Source organism: Crinia signifera, chromosome 19 (genome assembly GCF_055691185.1).
Source record: "Crinia signifera chromosome 19, ASM5569118v1, whole genome shotgun sequence".
NCBI lineage: Eukaryota > Metazoa > Chordata > Amphibia > Anura > Myobatrachidae > Crinia > Crinia signifera.
Genome location: NC_139226.1, coordinates 60,479,851 through 60,505,636, shown reverse-complemented (window position 1 = coordinate 60,505,636; position 25,786 = coordinate 60,479,851). Strand labels below are relative to the sequence as shown.

The window sequence follows — 25,786 nt, the reverse complement described above, 5'->3', positions numbered from 1 at the left end:
CAGTGGGAGGAGACGCTCACCCACTGCCGGGAGCTGCATACTGTCCCCCACCCTCCTCCAGTTCTAGGGATGCCCATCGACCATCAATGATTTCAAATAATCGATGGTTTATGGCCGATGTTGAATACTTTTGCCATCAATGTGGGAGGACAAGATGGTTTCCCTACAACGATGGCAAAGGAGAACCGATCAAGTTTCAAATTTTTTTAGGCCACCAAGTTCTGATTGACCCACGGCCTATTCAGTCAGATATAATGGATGACCATCGATAGCTACAACAATCGATGGTTATTCAAGTAATATGTTACTACTATCGATGGCAGGGTGCAAAATCGCCATCAATGCCAACCCTCGATGGTGTCTGCACCAATGCCTATCCCTACTCCGCAACAGCCAAAAACCTTTATTACCCCTCATGCCCACACACCTCTATCACTTCCCTGCCTCCTGTTCTCCTGCCCCGTAACTTCCGCCAGTGGGGACCCGCTCACCCTGTGTTTTCCACATTCCTCTATCATGCTTTAAAGCCCAGCCTCCTGCTCTCATGCACCCTAACTCCCACCCAGTCGGAGGAGACACTGACTCAGGGCCACCGTCCTGTACTTCTGTGCTGCCACGCTGGACCCTCACCCACTGGCAGAAGCTGCACAGTGTCCACCACCCTCTTTAGTCCCCCGTATGCCCACACACCCCTATCACTACCCAGCTTCCTGCTCTCCTGAACCGTAACTTCCACCACTGGGTAATCGCTGATGCTGTGTTGCCCACATACCCCTATTATGCCTCATATCCCAGCCTCCTGCTCTCATGCACCCTAACTCCCACCCAGTAGGAGGAGACACTGACTCAGGGCCACCGTCCTGTACTCTTGTGCTGCCATGCTGGACCCTCACCCACTGGCAGAAGCTGCAATACAGGGCATCTTTCATACAATTCTAACCCTATTTCTCACAATACAAACGTTCACAAATTAAGGGGCGTAGCCCCTTACACCGGTGTGAAGAGCGCCCGTAGGGCGCGATGAATCACCTAGTATATAGATATATATATAGATATATATATATATCTATATATATATATATATAGATATATATATATATTATACATGTATATATAAAAAAAAAGCACATAATGACAGAGGGCCCTGCTTGTGAGAGCTTACATTCTAAAGGGGAGGGACAGACAGCAGGATGTATTAAGCTAAAAATGTGGTAAAACACCCATTTTCGGGGGTTTTACAGCATTTCCTAATGTATTAATGTCCGGCGGCAGCATGACCGCATAGCAGGGTATCGCCACCCTAGAAGCCTATGGGCTTCTTTTTGCCGCTCACCGCCTCCACCGCAAACCCGCCGCCTCTGCCGACCCCCTCTCCCTCTCCCCCGGGCTTACCTTGCTGCAGGTCCCCCTGACCGGGAAGGTAAACTCCTCCTCCCCCTAGCAAGGCAGCCGCACGTCCTTCTGGCTGCAGGGGGGAGGATGAGGCGCTGAGGACAGCCACGCTGAGCTGTCCCGTCATGAGAAGAGCAGGAGACGGCAGGGAGGTGATGGGTGATGGAGACCCCCCCCCCGCACATCACATTACAGGTATCACGGGGGCCTCCGTCACTGCACCGCGATGCCAGCCGCATATGTTAGTACATATGCGCTGGCATCGCGGTGGCCGGGCGGTGATGGGTGGCGATGTATATTAATACATCCACCCAGAAGGAGTAGAAGTGAGCATAAACAGAAAGTCAGCATGAGAGATGACTGGGTTTAATGAGGAACTGGTTCTTGAGGGACCAATTAAAGTTTTATAGGGAGGTGGAGAGTTTGATAGAGAGAGCTAGAGAATTCCAGGGATAGGGAGCACAACGGCCAAAATCTTGGAGGCAGAAATGGGAGGAAGTAACAAGTTGGCAATGTGCATTTGCGGAGCGTAGAGAGCAGGAGGGAGTGTAATGAGAGATAAGATCAGATATGTAGGTGGGAGAAGAATGGGTGAGGGCGCCCGGAGGCAAGATATATATTGGTGCCCACAACACATCCACACACACATACACACACAACCATATATATACACACACACACACACACATATATGTCGCATGAAATATATATCTATTTATATATGGAGAGAGAAAGAACACATATATATATTTCAGAACTCAGCCACAAATGCTATTTCAATGGCTTTCAATTAATGGATTTCAACTTGTAGGGAAGGAGAGGTGCCCCCTTGAGAGCAGGAGCCCGGCGGCAGATGACTCCATTGCCTCCCAGAGTTCTGCCACTGCTGAGGGCATTATAAGTGAATGGGAGGAGCTTGAATTGTATTATGAAGGAAAGGGGAGCCAATGTAGGGCTTGTGGGAGGTGGGCATACATTCGGAGAGGAATTGTAGCATTGCAGATAGATTGCATCTCCCTTCTTACAACCAAGGCTATTATGAAGGTGGCAAGGAAGTGGGAGTACCCTAAAAATCATGGGGTTTTTTGGAGGTTGTTTGGCAAATATTTTTGATTATTTTGCCCGTGGCAAGACCGTTATCCTCTTACATTGCAATAATACCATCTCCATACCCTCCAACTGTACCGATTAAGCGGTACAGTACCGTTTTTTAACAGTCTGTACCGGCTATAAAAAAAATGTACCAGTTTTCAGGTTTTCTGGCCTTACCTCAGGTCCTCCAACTCCAAGCTTGAGAAACGGATGATCTGGATCGGGCCCGGCAGGTGTGAAGCAGAAATCTAAGCCAATGCACCCATTCCCACTGGTGCATTGCGGTCCAGGCAGCGTATGTCGCGCCCATGACGTCACGCAGCCCAACGGAGCCGCAGCTCTGCCACTCTGGGGCTTTCCAATGTGTAAGTGGCTCCTAGAGATGCCGTCCCTGGTGCATGCGCTTTCTGACTTTTTCGGCACCACGACAGAGCCAGTGAGGCAGCGCTACAGCAATATTTCTCTCTCTGTGGCGAGAGTTGGCCTTGACGTGAGGGGACTCGGGAGCAGCCGGCCTGCGCAGCCTGTCATTGAGTTGTTTTAATTCTAAATTATCTCTGTGGCGGGACTAAAACTAAGCACAGTGCATGCGGGGTTACTTTGCATGCAGTGGATCAGGGGCGTAACTAGATATTCGTAGGCCCCATAGCAAAGGTTTGTAAGGGCCCCTTATTTAGCAACTGATGGTGATAACTGTAATTAAAACATATTACTTACTAAATATGGGCCTACTTAAGCTCTGGGCCCCATAGCAGCTGCACCCCTTGCACCTATGGTAGTTACGCTCTTGCAGTGGATGTGGAGGGTGGGAGGCATCGTGGAAAAAAATGCCCAGTAAACGTTTGGAAAGGAGGGGTGACCACACCCACTTTACCCATGGCCACGCCCCCTTCTCACATGTGTACTGATTTCTTCCCTTCAGATGTTGGAGTTTATGCATATCAGCCTTCTCATTCTCAAAGTGCTGCAATTAGTCACTGGCATATAATTGTATGTCAAATGTACATCATTGTCCCCTCTGCTAGGCCCTGACATGATGTACTGTAGCTAAATAAAGAAAGCTCTGTGTTATTATTTGATAGAGGGGATTATATAGCTTTACTATAACATTAACTTTCAACATGGGCTAGACACACCATTTGTCGCGTGTTTGATCTACTATGTTGGCTTAAGTGAAGTTTGTCTCATACCTTTTTTGTTAGCATTTTTCTCAGAGTCAATGACAGTGAAATCAGCAAATTTGATGCTGGGGCTTTCTAAATTTTAAGTGCTTTAAGTACAGGGGCTGGAGAGACTGGTTAATGTTAGTGTCAAGTGCAGCAAAATGATTGGGTGTTAGTGAACCATAAATAAATCCACCACAATGTGATGACTGGGTATTCAGACAGTTACAGGTTATTGAAGAGTTATATAAGTCTGTTATACAGAAGGATCTTGCATTTATTAACACCATGAATGCAGTGGCGGCTCGTACCATTTGGCAGGAGACGGGCCGTCGCTGGCCACAATGCAGGCACCCCTTGCCCTGTCGGCTTCTGGTCCCTGCCACACACAGGTGCAGCGTTCCCGGCGCTTGTACTATGATGACAGGTGCCGGGACTGGCGCATGCGCAGTACAAACCTCTGTACTGCGTATGTGGCCAGCTTCTATGGGCTGCTTCGGCAACAGCCCATAGAAGGGAAATCATGGTTCCGGCGCCTGTATAATACACCGGGACCAGCACGTGTGCAGTACCAACATAGGTACTGCGCATGTGCAAACACCAGATTTTATGGGTTGCTGCTTGGCAGCTAATAGAGAGGCATCCCGGAGGGATGGAACACCTCCCAATGGGTGACTGGCAGGTCGGACTTCCAATAGGAAGTCACTGCCAGTCACAGTGAAGCCAGTGCAGTATCACAGACTGCCTCTAGCTTCACTACAGTGGTGGATTTTACCTGGGGGGTGGGGGGCTGCAGCCCTGCACCCATAGGTAAAAATTGCCACTGCATGCATGTGTCTGAGCTGATTGTATACATATATGGGTGACTCAGGTCGTGTGTAACTCAGTTGCATCTCCACTTGCAACTGAATGGTTGTTGTTGTTGCAACAGGGTGTTTACTCATAGTTTATGGGTTGGAGCAGTGTTCAGTGTTCAGTGTTCAGGCCACCAGCAGTAGATCAGTGCCTGAAGCATACCTCCCAACAGTCCCGATTTTATCGGGACAGTCCCGATTGTCAGGGCCTGTCCCGATGTCCCACCCGCGGGCGGCAGTGTCCCGCGGTGTGGGGGGGCTGTTGGGAGTCCCCCCGTCAGCTGCTAAACAGCGGGGAATAAACGCTGTGCGCATGCGCACAGCGTCTATTCCCGCAGCCAGGGGGCTGGGGGCATGGCTAGAGGCTCACAGAGCCTCTGGATCATGCCCCCATAGCGGCAAAATGGGGGCGTGGCCTCGCGGGGGGAGCCGCGAGTATAGGCCACGCCCCAAATTAGGTCACGCGCCCCCCCGAAAATTGCGACGCGCCTTCGGCGCGCAGCAGCAGCGTCCCGCCGGCAGAGGTACCAAAGTTGGGAGGTATGCTGAAGCATCCCTATAGATTGTAAGCTTGCAGCAGGGCCCTCTTACCTCCATGTCTGTCTATTGTTCTATCACTGTTTACAATTGTAAAGCTCAACAGAATCTTCTGCACAATATAAGAAACTGTAAATAAATAAATAAATTAAGAGGTGATTCAATGCTATACAAATTTGTGTTTATCGGAGCAATTCAATTCAATTGCTGCAATCAGATGCCCACTAGCCGCAGCAGACAGAGGGGTTTATTCAGGTTGATTCACAAGGCTGCGAATTCGCAGCCTTGCGAGTCCACCAAACCCTGCCCGGTGAACAACCGCCCCCCCGCCGCCCCCTCAAAGTGCGGCTTTGGCCAAACAGCTGCGAATGGATGTTTTGCATAAACATCTATTCGCATTGCTCGGGTAACTGCCCACATCTTTCGATAGTCACCGACCATCGAATGAGGTTTAGCGTGCACGCCTATATAAGTGACTTTTTAGTTGCGTATATATGCGTGCACGCTGGGGTGGATACGGCCGGGCAGCTGACTTCCGGTGATGTCAGTTACCCGCCCCCCACACCCGCGTCACTGCCTCATTACCATGAGAACGCCCAGCGTTCCCATATGGTAATGGGGCAGCCCGGCGCCCCCCGCCCATCTACGCCCCCCCCCCCCACGCCGGCATGGATGCGTGCACCCAGCGACCCGAAAGGTCGCCGTGGGTGCACGCACCATACGCCTGCACATGCGCAGATACCCGCCTGCGCATGCACAATGAATGCACGCAGTACCGACCGGATCTGAATCAGGCCCATATTTTCTTGCAGCCTGAAAGGAAAAAAACAGACCCCCACCATCGAAAACAGGGCTGAATTTGGGTGCATACAAACGGGTCTGAAATGAATCAGCCTGTAAGTGAAAGCTGCATTTTGTAATAGATTTAAAAATACAAAGCCCAAAAATTTTCATTTAATATTTTTATATTTTGAATGATCATTTTCTTCTAAAACAAACAAATATCACCTATTTTTGGCATATAGTAGTATTTGCAGTATCCTCTTATTGTGTTTATTACTTTGGCCCTTTTTCTGGCTGACTCGCAAGGCTGCGAATTCTCAGCCTTGCGAGTCCACCAGATGACGACGCTGCTCGCCGGTCCACCCCCTCGCACGGTGGGTTTTCCTGCACATCTGAGAATGGATGTTTAACATAAACATCCTTTCACAGACCATGGGGAAATACCCACATCATCCGATGGTCGCCGACCATCGAATGATGTGGAAGATGCACGCATATCTAAGTGACTCAGGTCACTGAGATTTGCATGCACGCTCGACAGGAACTGGGCGGGTAGATGACATCCAGTGATGTCAGCTGCCCACCCCCCTGCGTCACCAGGCAATTTCCATGAAAACGCACATGAAACACTGGGCGTTTACTTGGGCATGACTACCCACCGCCCCACACCTGGCGTATGCACATGCACAGAAATACGCATGCTCACTTCTCAACCATCAGCAAGCGTACTAATCTGAATAAGGTCCTATATCCTTTATAAATGGAAATAGCATGCAAATCCTTACGTCTTCCAATGTGCCTTCTCATCGAAGAGAATTTTCACAGAATTATATCTCTTGAAAGATAAGAACACACACGAACACACACACACACACACAAACAAACAATCATACCATATTATTGCAAATATATGTAACTAAGATCTCTGAATTACCTACTAACACTTGCATACCTCTCCACCATACCGCTTTTAGCTTTTAGTAGTAGCCACTTTTTTTGTGACTGCCCATGTCCCACCCGCAGGCAGCAGTATCCCTCAGTGGTGAATAGATGCTGTGTGTATGCACACACACACATACCTCCCAACTTCTTGGCTGCTGGAATAGGGACACTCGCACGGCAAAGCAAATGAGGGCGCGGCTTATGCAAATTAGCCGCGACCCCATTTTCGGCCGCGAATAGACGCTGTGCGCATGCGCAGGGCGTCTATTCAATCAGCTTGGGGGGCTCCCAACTGCCACCCCCCGCAGCGGGACAATGCCGGCCGCGGGTGGGACAGCGGGACAGGACCCGAAAATCGGGACTGTCCCGCTGAAATCGTGACACTTGGGAGGTATGCACACACTGGCCCTTATTCAGATCTGATTGCAGTACAAATTTGTTTGGAAAAGGGGCAAAACCATATGCACTGCAGGTGGGTCAGATGTAACATGTGCAGAGAGAGTTACATTTGGGTGGGGTGTGCTGAAACTGAAATCTAAATTGCAGTGTAAAAATAATGCAGCCAGTATTTACCCTGCACAGAAACAAAATAACTCACACAAATCTAACTCTCTCTGCACATGTTACATCTGCCCCACCTGCAGTGCACATGGTTTTGCCCATTTTCCAAACAAATTTGTACTGCGATCAGATCTGAATATAGGCCACAGTGTCTATTCACTGAGACAGAGAGAATGGAGGTATGGCCAGCAGCTGTCAAAACAATGGTCATGCCCACACAATGGCGAATAATGATGCGGGACTCGTGATCATGGCATTGCCACAAAGTCATGCCCCCTTCTGAGATGCACACGCTAATGCCCCTTGGTGTGCTGGGGCAACATGTTTATACCCATAGCAATGTGTGAAATCACAGAATAATAAAGGTTATTTCGCTTCAACAAGGCAAGTAATCAGCTAAACTCCAGGTTACTGGTAACTAATTTACATACACTTTGCACTTCCAGCAGGGTAATATACATCGGGTCCTGATAAGCTGAAAGAATATATTTACAGCCATTGTCCTGTTTGCTAAATCTTCCAGCATGTCAGGGAGAGTCCTGATGTTTGCAGGGATTTCCTTGACTCCCGGAAAAGTGGGCCAGTCACCACATGCAATTCACATCGGATTCCTGCTTTGAACAGCCAGGGACGAAACTGCAATAACACAATCACAGTACAGTGTGTTGAGCTCTGCAGCTCAGACATGGTTGCAGAATCCTGATTGGGATTCCTGATTGGGGCCTTCTGAAAGTCAGCAAAAACAATACAGTATACTGTATGTACAGATGTAGCCACGCTCATTCTTGCAGCGATGGAGATGCTCAGGGCCGGAATTACAATGGGCCTGATGGAGCTACAGCTCCAGGACCACTCTCCAAATACGTCTCTGACCCCCTGGGAACTGGAGATACCGCAGGGTTGCCGACCCTCCCGGAATTTGCGGGAGTCTCCCGAAAATCGGGTCCTTCCTCCCGGCCCCCGGAAGGGTGGGCAACCCTCCCGGAATCAGGGGGACCCCCACTGAGCCCCCCGATCGCAGCATTTATATGCCGCAATCCGCGGGTCTCAGGGGAGGGGGTGGAGCTAAAACGGCACAATCGTGACGTTTTAGCCCCGCCCCCTCCACGGATAACAGTAATTTCGGCTATTTGGTGTAATGGGGACGGGGCTTAATGACGTCACAGTTAAGCCCCGCCCCCAAATCGCGTAATGCAAGATTCCTCTCCGGGCTTCTCCCGGAGAGGATTTTTTGAAAGTCGGCAACCCTGAGATACCGCCAGGCAAAGCTGGAACATTTCCCCCATAGGATAACATGGGATCCGCTAATTCTGACCTCAACCCAGTTCTGATGGCTGCCAGTTCCCCGATGGCATCACAGGTTTGAATGATCTCATTCAAACCCAAACCGCTGGGCCTTCAATCTGATACCTAGCTGGTTCATATGGGTTAATTGGTTCAGGAGATATTGCGGGTAAACCGATTTTTGGATTTCTGAAATGTAATTTCATGGCTGTTCATATTCTTTGAGGGCAGATTTCTCTACGAACCAAATGGCCCAGTTTCATGGGACCAAAATCATTCGAAGCTCACTTAAAAGTTATTCAATAGGATACTAGTGATAGTATCTTCAATTTGATACTAGTCTCATGTAAATGGGTCAGTTCGATATAAGGGGGGATGTTTCTCTCCCCTTCACACCAGAAAATGTAGTGACTAGGCTGCATTTTCTGGTGTGAATGGGGTATTATTTCAAATAGACAGGACCTGCAGTGCTCTGAATATAGCCGGGCAGCCCCCTGCTCTCTGCCTGGCTGTCAATGGCTTTCACTTCTGCCCGATGGCAGCTGTCCCCCCAGTATTGTGAATTTTGGCTCAATCCATGTGGCAAAATGTTAATTTTGACTCAATCCATGTGCCATAGTGTGAATTTTGGCTCAGTCAGTGTGAATTTTGGCTCATTCCATGTGGCATAATGTGTAACAGGCAAGTACAGCATAAGGGGGTTACTATTGTGTTGTATGATTTGTATAAGGGGTACAGTATACGGTGTGGTAAACTTAGGTGACCACATAAAAGGTGCTGAAATGTTGTCTACCAAGTTTTGGCTTTCAGTATTTTTTTTATAACTGGAATGCCGCCTCACCCTGCAAGTATCTTAGGACACCTTTGGAGGGCACGCGGCAATATATCTCACTGCATCCTGTGAGTGTCGGAATTTGAATGCGCACAGCGTCTATTCCCCGCTGACAAGTGGGTGGCAGCGGGGACTCCCAACTGCCCCCTCCCCCCACCATGGGACACTGCTGGCCCCGGGCGGGCCGTAGGAACGTCCCCAAAAACCGGGGACATTGCTTCGGTAAAGGGGACAGTTGGTAGGTATATAATACAGTCCTTCGCCACATAACAGAGGTATACTGCTTTTCAGCTCTTGTAATGATTCATTACTACTGGATCAGAGTCATGAGTGATGTGTAATGAAATACAATAGTAGGTAAGAATACCACAATGATAATAAATCACTCGTTAGTTTCTATCAGGGTTGTGGTGAACCGTAAGTAAGATACTTTCAGACATGTGAGCCATAAGAAATCACACAGATGTTTTTGCACTGCTTTTTATTTAGCAAGGGACGTTTTTGTGGTTGTTGGACTGAAAATACGTACTGGATAGAATAAAATAAAGTAAAAACTTCTGGATAATTGCTGACAATGTATTTAGCTTGTGCAGCGATATACTAGACATTGGAAGATGATAGAAGGCAGCAGTGTGGATGTGAGCTTGGAGGATAATCCACTGGAGATGTGATGTGACAATTAGAGCATGCGGGTTACTGTATGTGTAGGATTACTAGCAATCACCAATATGGCTCTTCATTTCCAGCGTCCTCCAACACGTCCTTTTCCAGCTCCTTTTTTGCTATGGGCAAAATACAAGAAACATAAATTACTGTAGATACGGTAGAAATCTTTATTACCAGATTAGCCTGGAAGGTCAGAAATGTGAATATGATTGTGCAGCTTCAGTATGGGAAGTACAACGCCGCCTATAGGGTCCTGGGGATGCTCCAAGCAGCCGAACAGATTGCAAGGTGTGTGTACGATAAGCTCTAACATTAAACATTTTCCTGCGCATCTAAATGGGATGTCAATAGACGGAATGTGCTGTTCTATGGGGGGCATTCCAGTCCCTTCGGAACGGGGCAAATTCTGCCCTGTTCCAATGGTTGGGGTACTAAGCAGGCTTGCGGTGGGGTGAGGCAGGTGAGGCACAGCCTTTCCTGTCATACTAGCACATATGTTGGCGTTTTGAATTGATAAAGTATGTCAAAAATATAAATAATTAAAAAAAGAATCTTATTTTTATTATTCTAATCATTTTTATAGTAGTGCCTCACCTGGCTACCTTTTCTGCACATCTATTATCAAAACTCAGCAAATCTCCCGTAATACACACTGCTGCCCATGTGTATAATGCTGGCATGTACCCCATGGCTCATATATTGTGTGCATATCTTGCTCTGGTACTTGCCAGGGACTCTTGAGCCATTTACCTCATCGCACGTCCAGCATGTGCAAATCCCCTTTGCGAACGGCTTTGGAGACTAATGGGCCTCATACATCAGCAATTAATTGTGACAATCCTCAGATCTGGAGATGATTGTCACAATTAATCTTTAATGTGTGGGCTCCCCCTTTTGGCAATCCTGATCAAAAATTGATCGGGATGGCCAATCGATTGCGGAATCAGATTTTTAAAAATGTTTAATAATCTGGTATTATCTGCGATTCTTTTTTATATGTGTGGGCATCCCCGTTTCATCTTCTTCTTCTAATTAAATTATGCCAAGAAGTGACAGGTGAAAAGACAATCGATTGAGGTGATGTATGGGCACTTTCCAGATATGAAGATGCAATCTTTAGATGGGAAAAATCTGCCGATCACTGAAATAAATCTGTAATGTATGGGCAAGTCAAATACATTGTGGAAACCATTTATCTGGCCAAAAAATCACTGGATCTTAGTTACATAGTGGGTAAGGCTGAAAAAAGACTTGCGTCCATCTAGTTCAACCTAATATAGATTATCCATTGCTGATTTGGTAGGTTCTGATATTTTACAAACAGATTATATTTCTTATTTGTACCCATGGATGTTTTTATCCAGTAAATGTTTGTCCAACTTTGCCGCATTTATTGTGCCAGCCATCACAACCTCTCCGGGGAGAGAGTTCCAGAGTTTGACTGTTCTGACCGTAAAGAAATTCTTTCTATTAGCTGAACGAAATCTTTTTTCATCTAATCTATACTCATGCCCTCGCGTCCTAGATTCCTTTCTAGTAGAAAAGAGGGTGTCTGACAGTTCCTTATATTGGCCCCTGATATACTTGTACATGTTGAGCATGTCCCCCCTTAAACGTCTCTTTTCCAATGTAAATAGTCCCAACTTGCGTAATCTCTCCTCGTAGCTTAAATTCTCCATTCCCCTAATAAGCTTTGTTGCTCAATTTTTTTTATCTTTTTATAATGTGGGCCCAGAATTGCACTCCGTATTCGAGGTGAGGTCTTACCAATGCTTTATACAGTGGCATAATTACCCTTGAGTCCCTAGTTTCTATTCCCCTTTTTATATATGCTAAAATTTTGTTGGCCTTTTTTGTAGCTACATTACAATGGGCACTACATCCCAGTTTGCTGTCTATTTGGTCTCCTAGATCCTTTTCAAGTATGAAATTGCCCAGTTCCTCTCCGCTAAGGTTATAACTAGCACACTGGTTGTGTCTCCCAAGGTGCATAACCTTACATTTATCTACATTGAACCTCATCTTCCACATTTTTGCCCACTCATCTAGAATTGCAAGATCATTTTGGAGCATGGTGACATCTTCTGATGATTTGATGACTTTGCTAAGTTTTGTATCGTCCGCAAAGATGGATACATTGCTGAGTAACCCCATCCCAATATCGTTAATAAAAATGGTAAATAGAATGGGCCCTAAAACTGAACCCTGGGGCACTCCACTTAATAATAGTATCGTATCTGATACGGCACTATTCACAACCACTCTTTATTCTCTATTACACAGCCAATTCCCTACCCATCTGCAGATATTTTCACCCAATCCCAGGTTCTCCATTTTATTAATCAACCTCTTGTGTGGGACAGTATCAAATGCTTTAGCGAAATCTAGGAAAATCACATCTACAGCATTTCCATTATCAAGGTTTTTGCTAACCTCTTCATAGAACCCTAGTAGATTAGTTTGGCATGAACGATTTTTCACGAACCCATGTTGGTTAGTACTGAGTAGATGGTGATGGTCTAAATATTCCTGGATACCATCCCTTAAAAATCCTTCAAATAGTTTACCCACTATTGATGTTAAACTAACAGGTCTGTAATTAGCGTGATCTTCCTTTTTTCCTTTTTTGAATATTGGCACTACCTCTGCTATTCTCCAGTCTTTTGGTACTATACCTGATGATAGTGACTTGTTAAAGATATAATGTAGGGGGGTAGCTAGTTCATCCCTTAATTCCATTAATACCCTTGGATGAATCCCATCTGGCCCTGGTGACTTATTTGTTTTGAGTTTGCTTAGCCTCAGTATTATTTCCTTCGGCGTGAAATCCACAATGAGATCTGGCTTATTTGTCCCGTTTGTGGTAAATGTTCGTTCCACAGTCTGCTCTCCCTTAGTAAATACTGATGAGAAGAACTCATTTAACAGTTTTGCTTTTCCCTTGTCCTCAGTAACACCTTTTCCACTAGTATCAGTTAGTGTGCCTGTGTTTTCCTTAATTAAACATTTACTATTTATGTATGAAAAGAAGTTCTTTGGGTTGGTTTTGCTTTCAGTGGCTATGCGCTCTTCATATAATATTTTAGCTGCTTTGATTATCCCTTTACAAGTTTTATTTGATTCTTGTATTCTGGAAAACCATTAATTGTGATTGCCGATGTATGGGACCCATTACATAGTGACCTAGCCGTCCGCGTATGTTGGCCCTATGTGTGTTGGTTTTCACCTAATAACAAACCAGGAAACACTATATGCGATCCAACAGATCACTTCTGCAGCCAGTTAGACTCCCGTGCTACAATGCCACGCACATGGGACCAGACATCGCATCGGACCTGCTGTCAAATCACATGAGATTTGGAATCTTTTCAAGCGATTGATCGTCGCAATCACATGAAAAGAGCCCAAATTGCATGTATATCGCCCTAGTGTATGGGCACTTTTACACCACACTGGCCTAATAACTCTCAGATAAAAGGAAGACAGGACCCAGTCCATGAACCGTCCTTTGTAACAATGAAGGACAATGGAAATATTTAATATCTGGTTATAACCTGACAGCACACATGCCCTGACCACGTCATCTGTGATAACAGCTATGCAGCAAACTTTGTACCTTACAGTAGCTCCACACATCCATGCTTGGCACACTACAAATATGACAAGCAGAATGGAATGTCTGGTATTTATAACCTATGTGACCATGGACAAATCATGTTGTGGGCCAAATGTAATAAGGTGTGAGAATCAGAAAGTAAGAGATTTTGGGAGAGTTTTCCCATTTTTTTTAAAGCGGCAATCATTTACACGGCAAAACCAGGATGATTTTGCTATGAGATTGGGAAAACTCTCCCAAAATCTCTCACTTTCTGATTCTCACACCCTATCACATTTGGCCCTATGACATAGTTATCTCCCGTCGTGCATTCTGCAGGAGACTCCCTGACATAGCAGCAATCTCCCTCTCTCCCTCATTAGTCTAGCAATCTCCCTCATATCACCTAGCCCACATAACACTGTTACATTTTTGGGGAAAAAAGTGAATGAGAGATAGAGACATTTAAATTGAAGCATCAGCCACATTACCAAGTGTAGTATCTCACTAACTGCTTTGGGGCTCGTCTACATTTGAATATAAGTCATTTTAAAAGATTCCTCTCAGATGTAGCAGTACACACCCGCGCTTCTAGGTGTCACTTTCACAATCTCTTTTCACAATCTCTCCATATATGGAACTGGACACACCCTTTGGGTGGAGCATGACACGCCCCCACAGTGGGTCGCTGTGTAAAATTCTACTACCAACTACAATCTCCCTGAAACTAGTTTTCAATAGTAGGCAGATACAATTTCATCACTTAATCTGACTCCAACATATTACATTTTGTAAGGCACTAATTACTTACATGCCAGCCATGAACATCTCATGACTGACTAAATCCTGCAGGCTATTGCCTATATACTCCTATGAAAATGTTATTGTTAGGGTGGCCAATCCCGGGATCAGCCGGATATCGGGATGTAACCACCAAAATGCCGGCATTTCAATTAGGAGTTTCCAATTCCAGGATTTCGGGATTTCAGGATTGCGGGTGCTCAGATGCTGCCCGGCTTCTCCTATCCCTGGCAGTGCGGCTCTGGTTACACTGGCATCGGGTCATAGTGTGTTTTCTGGCATTTTGGGCACTGCCAGCTTTAGTATGTGCGGCAACGCTGTACATAATGCAACTCATAATCTATAAAGACAATGCGGAATACGGTAAGGCATGCTGCTTACGGCTGCAGATATTCTAGGTTATCCTAAATGTATTCATTGTCTACCTGATATTATATTATTGTAGGATTGCATAAAAGGAGGTTTTAAAGAATAACTACAGTCAAATTGTATTTATAATGCTTTTTGGAAGTTTCATATTACAGTATACAGGACATTCTGTATTGACAGCAGGAAATGAATATTACTTACAATTTTTGTGCATGGCTTATGCGGTTGTAAAGAACATTGACCTAGAAAAGAAACAAACATTGTTACATGTTACAGTAGGTCAAATATACTTATGTATGGCACAGTGGGGGAACTTGCAAGAGGTGGGCATAGATGCAAAATAGGATGTTGGGCCTAAAAAAAATGAGAAAGTGAGGCCCCCCATACATTTGTCCGACTTGTCATAAGGACAAGTGGGACCCGACTGTCCCAGCAGCTTCCCGGGAGGGATCACATGCAATGGCGCTTCATGTGATTTATCACATGCAACTCCCGGGGAGCTACAGGGACAATGGGAGCGGGGGACAGCAGCGGGGATATGCCCATGACCAGAGCCCATACAAATGCAGGGAGCTGGGCTTCCTATGCATTTGTATGGGCTTTTTTATGGGAGTGCTCTGCTGCTGCTCTAGCCACTCGCGCTGCAAACTGCAGCGTCTTCTCCTGCCTGGTACTCTGCGTTGCCCCCCCTGATGGCAGCGGCTTCCTCCTCTGCCCGGCTCCCTGTGCCTGATCCCTCCGCCCGGCTCTGGTAGGTCCCCCGTTGTGGGGGACCACGGCTCCGGGCAGCACATAAGATTTATCCGACTCCGACGGAGTCCGACCTCCCGACTCCGATACGCACGGGGCCGCGCATCGGGTCGGAGGGGATGTCATATGCAATTTGGGACGATTTCATGACCCGATTCATCCGAATCGGGCAAAATTGTGCCCAAATCGCAGTTGCAGTGTGGATAAATGTCTCCCAACAAAATGAACCCTAGAATGTCTGTGTGTGCGTGTACATGTGGTAGGGAGTATAGATTGTAAGTTCCACTGGGGCAGGGAATGATGTGAATGTTCAAATATTCTCTGTAAAGCGCTGCAGAATATGTGTGCGCTCTATAAATATCTGTTCATAAAAAAACTAAAATGACTGTGCTATGAGTCTAGATCAGAAGCATTTGGAACTGCAGTCTTTATCATAATGGGGCCACTGAACACATGGCAAGGCTACCTAGCATGAAAAATCCTGACCTGCGCCGCGATTGCAATATAATTGCAATTGCAGTGAAAAATTGCAGCTGCCTGTCACAGCGATTAGTATTGCAAAGGCAGCCCCAAAGCCGCCATGTTTCAGGTCACAGCGGCTGCGTAATCCCAGCAAGGAACACTTCAAGTGCCACTAGCCCCAGTGTAATGCACCAGCTGTGCTGGTAGTTTCGCCTCTAGTGTGTCACCTGATATACGGTACATCACACTGTACCTCATATCGCTGAGTTTTCAGTTTCTCATTTAGGTCAAACTTTTCAGACTCAAGTTGATACATCCAGTCTGTAAGCTCTTTAGCTTTCTCTCTGTTATTATAAAAAGAAAATACATATAATCCATTGTTGAAACAAACAGCTTTGGAGTATTAAAACTAATTGCATAGTCCTTGCATTTATTACATAGTTAATCACAGTGAGGTTATAAAACTTCCCTTCTATATAATGAAATCAGTGATACAGGTTAAGTATCCCTTATCCAAATATCCGCTATCCCAATTATTCCGAACACCATAGTCTTTTTTCTGCTAAAAACCTACTGAGTACATCTGTAACTGGCACTCATGGGGACATGATATGTAACCAACTCTACTGGGTATGTCTGTAACTGGCACTACTGGGGACATGATATGTAACCAACTCTACTGGGTATATCTGTAACTGGCACTACTGGATACATCTGTAACTGGCACTACTGGATGCATCTGTAACTGGCACTACTGGATACTTCAGTAACTGGCACTACTGGATACTTCAGTAACTGGCACTACTGGGACATGGTATGTAACTGGCACTACTGGATACATCTGTAACTGGCACTACTGGATACTTCAGTAACTGGCACTACTGGGACATGATATGTAACTGGCACTACTGGATACATCTGTAACTGGCACTACTGGATACTTCAGTAACTGGCACTACTGGGACATGATATGTAACTGGCACTACTGGATACTTCAGTAACTGGCACTACTGGGACATGATATGTAACTGGCACTACTGGATACATCTGTAACTGGCACTACTGGATACTTCAGTAACTGGCACTACTGGGACATGATATGTAACTGGCACTACTGGATACATCTGTAACTGGCACTACTGGATACTTCAGTAACTGGCACTACTGGGACATGATATGTAACTGGCACTACTGGATACATCTGTAACTGGCACTACTGGGTACTTCAGTAACTGGCACTACTGGGACATGATATGTAACTGGAACTAAATATGTGCAAGAAAATGATTGCTTGGCATTTAAATTCAGAAAGATTGTTTCATGCTTTAAAACCTTGTTTTATGCACAAATAACATATATGTGTGTATATTTCATGTGTTTGGTGTGCTTGTACAACATAAATGCAAGATACCCCAAGATACCTCATTGAAATATAAAAATATTCAGAAATACAGAATAATCCGTTATCCAAAATGCTTCTGTTCCAGAACATTTTGGATAAAGGATACTCAACAGGCCTAGGGTTACTCAGAAAGCTGATATCTCACTGAACCTGAACCGACTCTGCATCTTTGTACTCATCGGCTTCAACTTCTCAATGCAAATGCCGGTGGCTGTGGCATTTGCATAGTATCTGCATGCAGAGACGCATTCGTAACGCAATTAGCAATATATTTGAATTGGGGGTACTTGTGTACAATCATGGCTCCCACGATGTCCATCGTATAGTAAAAAATCGCATGCGATCGCATGCGATTTTTAACAGAAATGCATCCAAATGCATTGAAATTAGTATCAAACATGTTCAATGGCCCCCAAATGTCATTTTTGAGGCTGTACCACCCCCACTATCAACGCGAACCCGAAGTGTGGCGAGCGCAGCGAGCCCGTGAGGGGCGGCGGTACGCGTCCTACGACCTTTTCATATCCCCACTATCCACGTCGGCGTGGAGTTGAGAATAGAAAGTGTGGTGAGCGCAGCGAGCCACGGAGCCCGAAGCATGGTGAGCGCAGCGAGGGGACACGGATACCTTCACAGGTATCCGCGTCCCCTCGCTGCGCTCTCCACGCTTCGGGCTCGGTGGCTCGCTGCGCTCACCACACTTTCTATTCTCAACTCCACGCCGACGTGGATAGTGGGGGTATGAAAAGGTCGTAGGACGCGTACCGCCTCGCATGCGATTTTTCAAAAAATGCTTAAAAACTGCAAAAATCGCATCCCATCGCATGCCAGCGCATGCCACTACATTTGGCATGCGATGGCATGCGATGGGAGCCGTGAAAGTACACAAGTACCGAATTGGGTCTTAAGTTAGACACAGAGGAAGTCAGGCCATGGTCTGGGGATGAGAAATGCCCCATACACTGTCATGTGATAAGGGTTATTGTTAACAATCTGTGAGAGTGTGCAATGGAACGAGAATCACAATGATATTGTTAACGATATTGTTATCGTGCATATCGTTTAACGAAAATCATACAGTGTGTCCCCACCTTTAGTCACAGGAAGAATTCAATATCCAGGAAGCAATATCATTCTTAGGGCAGTATTCAATGACTAAATTCGGCTTGTGCAGTGAATCCTGTTTAGGATTCGCTGCACTGTCGCCGTGTTCCGGAGGGCTGGAGCCTTCGCTGCCCGCCCTCCCTGTCCCAGTATTCAATGCCGCAGGGGCTCGCTGCCCCTGAAGGCAAATCTTAGCCATCCGCCTCAGGGACCCGGGGGACGGCAGCAGGCAGGGAGATGAAAGTCTCCCTGCCTGCCCCAGAATGTATGTGGGGGGAAGAGGTTCTCCCCGGGACCCAGGCAGCACAAGCTGCCCCCCCCGGGAGAGCCAGCAGGGGACCGGGTAGGGAGCCGCTAGCACTGCTCCCGATCGTGCATATGTAATGATCGTGAGCAGTGAATATATGAATATGTAATGAGCGGCTCCCGGCCCCCTGCTGGCTGTTATGTGTAAAATATATATATATATATATATTTTTTTTATTAAATATACATTATAAGCACATGAAGAAAAATAGCATGCCCCAAATTTTTTTTAAAGTTCACATTCCACTTCACCATAAAAAGATGGCGATTGCTACACAGTGAAACACAGCGAAAATAACTTAGAAAGCAATTCGCCATCTTCTCATTGAATCCCACTCACGTTGAATCACATTGAAAAACCCATTGAAAAACCACAGCGAATTGCGGAGACTATCAGACGGCGAATTGTCTGTCATTCACTGTTCGCAGACGGTGAAAAATGCAGGTTGAATAGGGTGATTCACTTTCTGACAAAAAAAAATCACCTTTCAACACAAAACTAGCACAAATTCGCCATGAAACATGGCGAATTGGCTTCATTGAATACTGCCCTTATTGTTAGCAACAGACCCTACTTAAGGCTGCCATAGCAATCCGTGGATTGAGTACCTTAGCTGGTTTTCATTCATGTGATCAATGGATAAAGGTTTGTGTCTCTCAGCCAGCATCTTTCTCTTCATTTCACGCCCTGTCTGCCTCTTTCCTCTTTTCTGCTCCGCCTTGGATACAAATAGGTGGATTTTTATTAATGATAGGTTAAAAACAAAACTGTCAGGTAATACAGTATGTGCTTCTATTCACATTTACTCCATGTGTACATCATGCATAACCTCATATGATATTACTAATGAATGATTTACTCAGCTGGAGGGGTCAGTACACCCCACCTGTGGGGTGACCTGGACAACATGAACTCTATGGGGTCCTGAGGACCGAGTTTCAGAACCCCTGCACTAAGCCAGTCAGAAGCTGCTAGACAGTTCTGCATAAGCCTTCCTGTACCTGCAAGTAAATAAATATAGCGCTAGGAACAAATAAATTAAAAATAAAACCAGTCGAAATAAGTTATATTCAATATACTGTAACATTTATATTAGTTAATTAAATCAATATACATAGCAATAAAATGACATTTATTAAGTGCAATAATATGTACCGGCCGATACAGCAGAAAAAATAATAATTTTAATTTGAATAAGATTAAAATTAAAGAAAAATGTAAAAATACAAAAACTATAAAATACTCAAATTTCTGGTTATAAAAGCCAGATTAGTGGTCCACTGATACTCAGTTGATTAGTAGATGGTAAACCATTGGGATTCAGTATTGAATCCCGGCGGTCGGGATCCCGGCGTTCAGAATCCCGACGCCGTAATCCCGATAGCCGAAATGCCGACAAGGGGGGGACGTGGATCGCCCCCCCTTGCGGGCTCGCTGCGCTCGCCACGCAACGGGCCCGGTGCCTCGCTACGCTCGGCACACTAATTTATTCTCCCTCCAGGGGTGTCGTGGACACCCCAAGAGGGAGAATATGTCGGCATTTCGGCGGTCGGGATTCCGGCGTCGGGATTCTGAACGCCGGGATCCCGACCGCCGGGATGGTAACTGCATCCCAACCATTGTTGTTGTTAATTTAGTGCACAGACATTATGTTGGAATTTGGTGCAGTCTATGATGGTAACAATGGAGCAGATTTAATAATCTGTTAGGGTTAGCATTCCTCCAATTAGGTGGCTGGATCACACAGTCAGGGCAGGTAACACTTGAACAGTAGCTACAGCGAGCTAGATTGATGCCAGAGTACCTGGATAGTTGAACCCTGTGTTTAGTCCAGACTCCCGTGTGCCGGCCGGCGTTTGTTAAATGGCTAGAAAATTTCTGGCTAATCAGACTTTTACAGCCAGAAATTTTTGTATTTGATAGTTTTTGCATTTTTACATTTTTTCTTCATTTTAATCTTATTCAACTTTTTAAAATATTTTTTTCTGCTGTATTGGCCGGTACATATTATTGCACTTAATAAATTAAATTTTATTGCTATGTATATTGATTTAATTAACTATTATAAATGTTATATTGAATATAACTTATTTCGACTGGCTTTTATATTTAATTTATCTGTTCCTAGCGCTATCTTTACTTTTTTTTTTCATCTTGTGTACTGGGATTGGTAGTCCTGCATAAATAGCAGCTGGAACACTACACACATAGGGTTGATTTAGCGCTTACTATTCGTTGTTGTCAGTACCTGCAAATGTTTAATCCCCTAATACCCCTTCCACACTGACAACTATTTCCCGGGTTATTGCACATGAACGCGCAACAACCCAGGAAACTAGTCAGTGTGAAAGGGTCTCGAACGATTATCCGGTAATTCAACCTTGACCAGGATTGGGCCCAGAACACTTGCGGGTTCAGGGGAAGTGTGAACAGGTAAACCGGGTTGACACGACCTGGGTCCCATTCACTGCACTGTAAAGGAGCTGCTGCCATCTCCCAGCGCCCGCATCCTGATCACGTCACCCGCCTGGCTTTATGCCGGGTCGGGCAGCTAGTGTGAAAGCGCTTGCAAGTCGCAGCCGGGATTTTGTACCTGGCTTGCGACCCGGCTTGCAAGCACTTTCCAGTGTGAAAGGGATACTAATGGCAAAGCTGCAGATGCATCAACGTCTAATTGGAGCTGGCTCAGTTAAAAGTGAAGCCCTTTTGGCTGTGAAGTAATGGGAGGGATGTTGCTGTTTCCTAGTTATCACACCTGTTCGGTCAGGTCCGAATTCAGCCCCTTCCCTGATGTTTGGGATCTGCACATGTGCAAACAGGGCCGCCAAGGGGTATAATTTTGGGGCGTGACATAATTGCGGAAGGCGTGGCCACCTTCCTCAATTAGTTCATGCCCCCAAAATGTTTAGGGGAGGGTGAAAAAACACTATAAAGCCTGCAAGCCCGGACCTGGGTAGTTAGTTCCCGCCCCCCCCTCTTGGCGGCCCTGTGCACAAACCTTGGGAGCGAGTGGTTTAGTTGAGTTACACAGTCGACAAGCCATTTGCTCGAGGAGGGGAGGAAAGATGGCGGGCATAGGGCATCAGGAGGGGAATACCCCAAAAAATGCTGGACATTCCCCTGCACACGCAGGCGTGGCGATGCCTGCTCGGGGCAGGCGGCTGCTATCACATGATGCCACCACCCACCCCCTTTCAGGTGATCGGCAGACATAACGAAAGCCAGTCTAAACTGTCTTGTATTAGGAAACAGCAGAAAAATCATTAGATGATTGGCGACCATCAAATTAATTTTCAGGCAGGTGGCCGCATGCAAGGGGGGGGGGGATTTGGCTGGGGGGGGGGCTGATGTTAGGTGGGGTGCGGGCGACACTTACCTGTTCTCTAGGCTGCAGGTATACGCAGCCTAGCAAACAGGTCTGAATCAGACCCTATATGTGATGTGCGCTGCCGCAGCACACCGAACATTACGGACCTCTCTATGTTGTCAATGGCTGTCTTCACTGCATGTGGGTACGAGGTGCAATTCATGGTCTATTGCTGTAATGGTAAATGCAGATTCAGTTTATTCAAATCACATACCTTCATGAGATATCCGCCATACTGGGCTCCCATATTAGAAAGTACTTTTTTCTTCTTTGCATCATCATCCGCTCGTTTTTTAGCCTCTTCTTCTTCTTTTCTCATTTTTTCCTCCTATTAATGCATTAGGGCAGTTACATGTTTGTTAGAGTAAATATTCTCTCCCTAATACATTCAAACTAAAATTGTATCCTGCTGTATAAGTGTCCTAGCAATATATCAGCATCTTTCAGTGTGACAAGCTGGGTACACACTGGCCAATTCCTTTGTCTGCGAGAATGATATTGCTCATACACACTGACCGATATTGTTCACTATATCCATCAGTAGGTCCCCTGCCCCCAGATGCACTAATCTTCAAAAGTGATCAAAATGGAGAGTGATAAACAACCAATCAGCTCCTGCCTGACATTTTTCAAACAAAGGGGCAGATGTATTTATAGCAGCGCTTATGGGGCGCTATAATACTTTCTGCTTCGCCTCATTAGCGAGGCATAGCAGGAGGGGAGACCGACAAGATGTATTAACATCTTGTCTGCCGAAGCGTGGGGGCGCTAACTCCTCCCTCTGACGATGTCTCCTGAGGATGTCTCTCCTTCCCCCCGGCCGGCTGGACTGAGCATGCGCGTCATCTCGCTACTCACGCAAGATCCCCAGCGCAGCCCTGAGCCAACAGCAGGGACAGCACTGTCCCTGCTGTTGAGATAGGGCTTCACCAGCCTGCTTCTGGCATAGCCAAAACCAGCATCGGGTGGAACAGCACCGATATTGGCAGGGGCGCAACTAGCCCCTGTCCTTTACCACATGCTGGCTCCTTCAGTGCACAGCACGGATGGTGTAATGGTTAGCATTACTGCCTCACAGCGCTGAGGTCATGGGTTTGATTCCCACCATGGCCCTAACTGTGCAGAGTTTGTATATTCTCCCAGTACTTGGGTGGGTTTCCTCTGGGCACTCCGGTTTCCTCCCACAATCCAAAAATATATTGGTAGGCTAATTAGCTCCCAACAAAAATTAACCCTAGAATGTGTGTGTGTACATGTGGTAGGGAATATAGATTGTAAGCTCCACTGGGGAAGGGACTGATGTGACTGTTCAACTATTCTCTGTATAGTGCTGCGGAACATGTGTGCTTTATAAAAAACTGTTATTAATAATAATAATAATAATAATTATTATAATAATAATAACAACAACAACATGCGCTGATACCCCTTCACCCCTTAACGATCTTTCATATATCTGCCCCAAAATCTGTGACAGGTAAGAGCTGATTGGCTGGCTGTTTATCACTCTCCATTTTATTACTTTTGAAGCTTAGGGCCTTATTCTAGTTCACTCTTTCTGACAAAATTATTCTTAGATGGTCAAAACCATGTGCACTGCAGGTGGGGCAGATGTTACTTGTGCAGAGAGAATTAGATTTGGGTGGGGTTTTACTACAAAGTGAGATCTATATTGCAGTGTAAAAATAAAGCAGCCAGTATTTACCCTGCACAGAAAAAAAATAACTCATCTGCCCCCCCTGCAGTGCACATGGTTTTGTCCATCTAAGAAGGATTTTGTCAGAAAGAGTGAACTAGAATAAGGCCCTTAGTGCATCTGGCCCATTGACTGTACACACAGGATGATATGCACGCAATATCATTAACGATATGAATATAGTAAATAATATATCACCCAGTACACAGCATTACTCTAATGGGGCATACACACGGGGCGATTACAGCCCCATTTCTGATCTAACTAGATCACCTAAGCTGTGTACACACTGTGCAATGCAATATATTGCTCAGTGTCCCGTTTCCACCAGCGACAGAGATGGTCGCTGATGAAAAGGAGACTCTGCCGGGGGAGCCGCAGGGGGAAAGGGCTGCGACCATTAAGGACTGAACACAGGAGCGCACATCCGGCGATTTATTGCCCACAGCACATACAAATCACTGGCAATATGTTCGCTCAACAGCCATATTGCCAGCGATATGTGCTTAAAATCGCCCCGTGTCTACAAAGCTTAAGAAGTGAAGCGCGGATCGCTCTGTGCGTAGGACCCCCCGTGCTGGGGATACGCGGTCAGGCGAGGTATCGCCTGACTTGACTTATACTGTATGCCAGTGGTTCCCAAACTTTGTGCTATGACAACCTGAGGTGCCTTGTAGGGGTGCCCTGGGTTGGTGGTCCAGGACCAATTCAAGCTATTTATGTCCAATATAATACTCAAATTGTGGACAAAGAGAAGTGAATCCTGTCCATTACCACATAACTGATCCTAAGGATGAGATAGAAACAATTTATTTAACTATTTGTTTCTAACTTTCTCAATGAGAAACCTTTAGCCTGGGGGTGCCACAAAATAATTCTGATGCTTCGGGGTGCACAGGATTGGCACATTTGTCCTGATTTGTGTGACGTTGGGAGACATTTTTCCTATCACACAGTCATTTTGAAGCAGCCAGGTCCCCAACCATACTCCTTGTCCCGATTCACAATTACTAATGTTGGAAGATAAATGTTTATAAAAGTGCATTGACTTTGCTGTCCTCTAAAACTAGAAAACTTTGGATAAAATATAAATATTTTAAATGTATGGAATAACAAATGTAGTAAAGCTTCAAAGTATTCAGAGAGGCTCTGACTCAGGTTAGCTGTCAGAAACTTCCTCTTTGAAAACAATAGGATTCACAGGTCTGCTGTGACTTGGAGAAGCGTGTTTGCAATGTCTGGTGAAATTTCCTGAGCAGTGGCTTTTAGAGAGGAAATGGAAAACCCTATAACATACTTCAGTGTGAAAAACAAGTATGATCCTAGTGATCATAGAAACTATTGCAAGTTCCAGAAAGCAATGTCCTTACTTTTGGTTTTTAATGTATCTTTGTCAGTGCCGTAACTAGGTATGGGTGGCCAAAGCGTAGATGCTCTGTGGGGGCACCGTCACCCACCCCATTGCCTGTACTGTCTTGCAGAGTGCATGGAATGGCACCCTGTAGCCAGTAGCGTGACAATAGTGCCCCTGCAGCATACCCCTATTGACTACTACAGCCAGGATTGCCTACCCACCCGGAATTGTTGAGAGGCTCCCAAAAATTGGGTCTGTCCACCGCATTGCCATCATTTTCCCAAACTCCTGTCAAATGATGCAAATCGCGCCTTCGTACCCCCCCCCCCCCACCCCCCCGATGTGCAATGCCTGTATTACTAGTATTTTATGGCAGGGGAGTGGCCACTATGATGCAATTGTACTTGTCCATGCCCCCTCCCCCCTGCCCCCAGGCTAGTGTCTAGTTCCCCTTCAGTTTTGTCAATTTTCCC

The 25,786-nt window shown here is 45.9% G+C and overlaps 1 protein-coding gene across 1 annotated transcript in view; it reads right to left on the bottom strand.

The window, feature by feature from the left end:
- Positions 1–9,939: 9,939 nt before the first annotated feature.
- Positions 9,940–25,786, bottom strand: part of TNNT1 (troponin T1, slow skeletal type) — a 57,369-nt gene continuing 41,522 nt past the window's right edge. The window contains exons 7-11 of the mRNA XM_083161729.1: positions 22,478–22,591; positions 19,505–19,614; positions 16,337–16,427; positions 15,073–15,113; positions 9,940–10,222 (exon numbers count right to left, since the gene is read on the bottom strand). Coding sequence (XP_083017855.1) covers positions 10,177–10,222; positions 15,073–15,113; positions 16,337–16,427; positions 19,505–19,614; positions 22,478–22,591 — 402 coding nt within the window. The 3' untranslated portion in view covers positions 9,940–10,176. The remainder of the gene's footprint in view (positions 10,223–15,072; positions 15,114–16,336; positions 16,428–19,504; positions 19,615–22,477; positions 22,592–25,786) is intronic.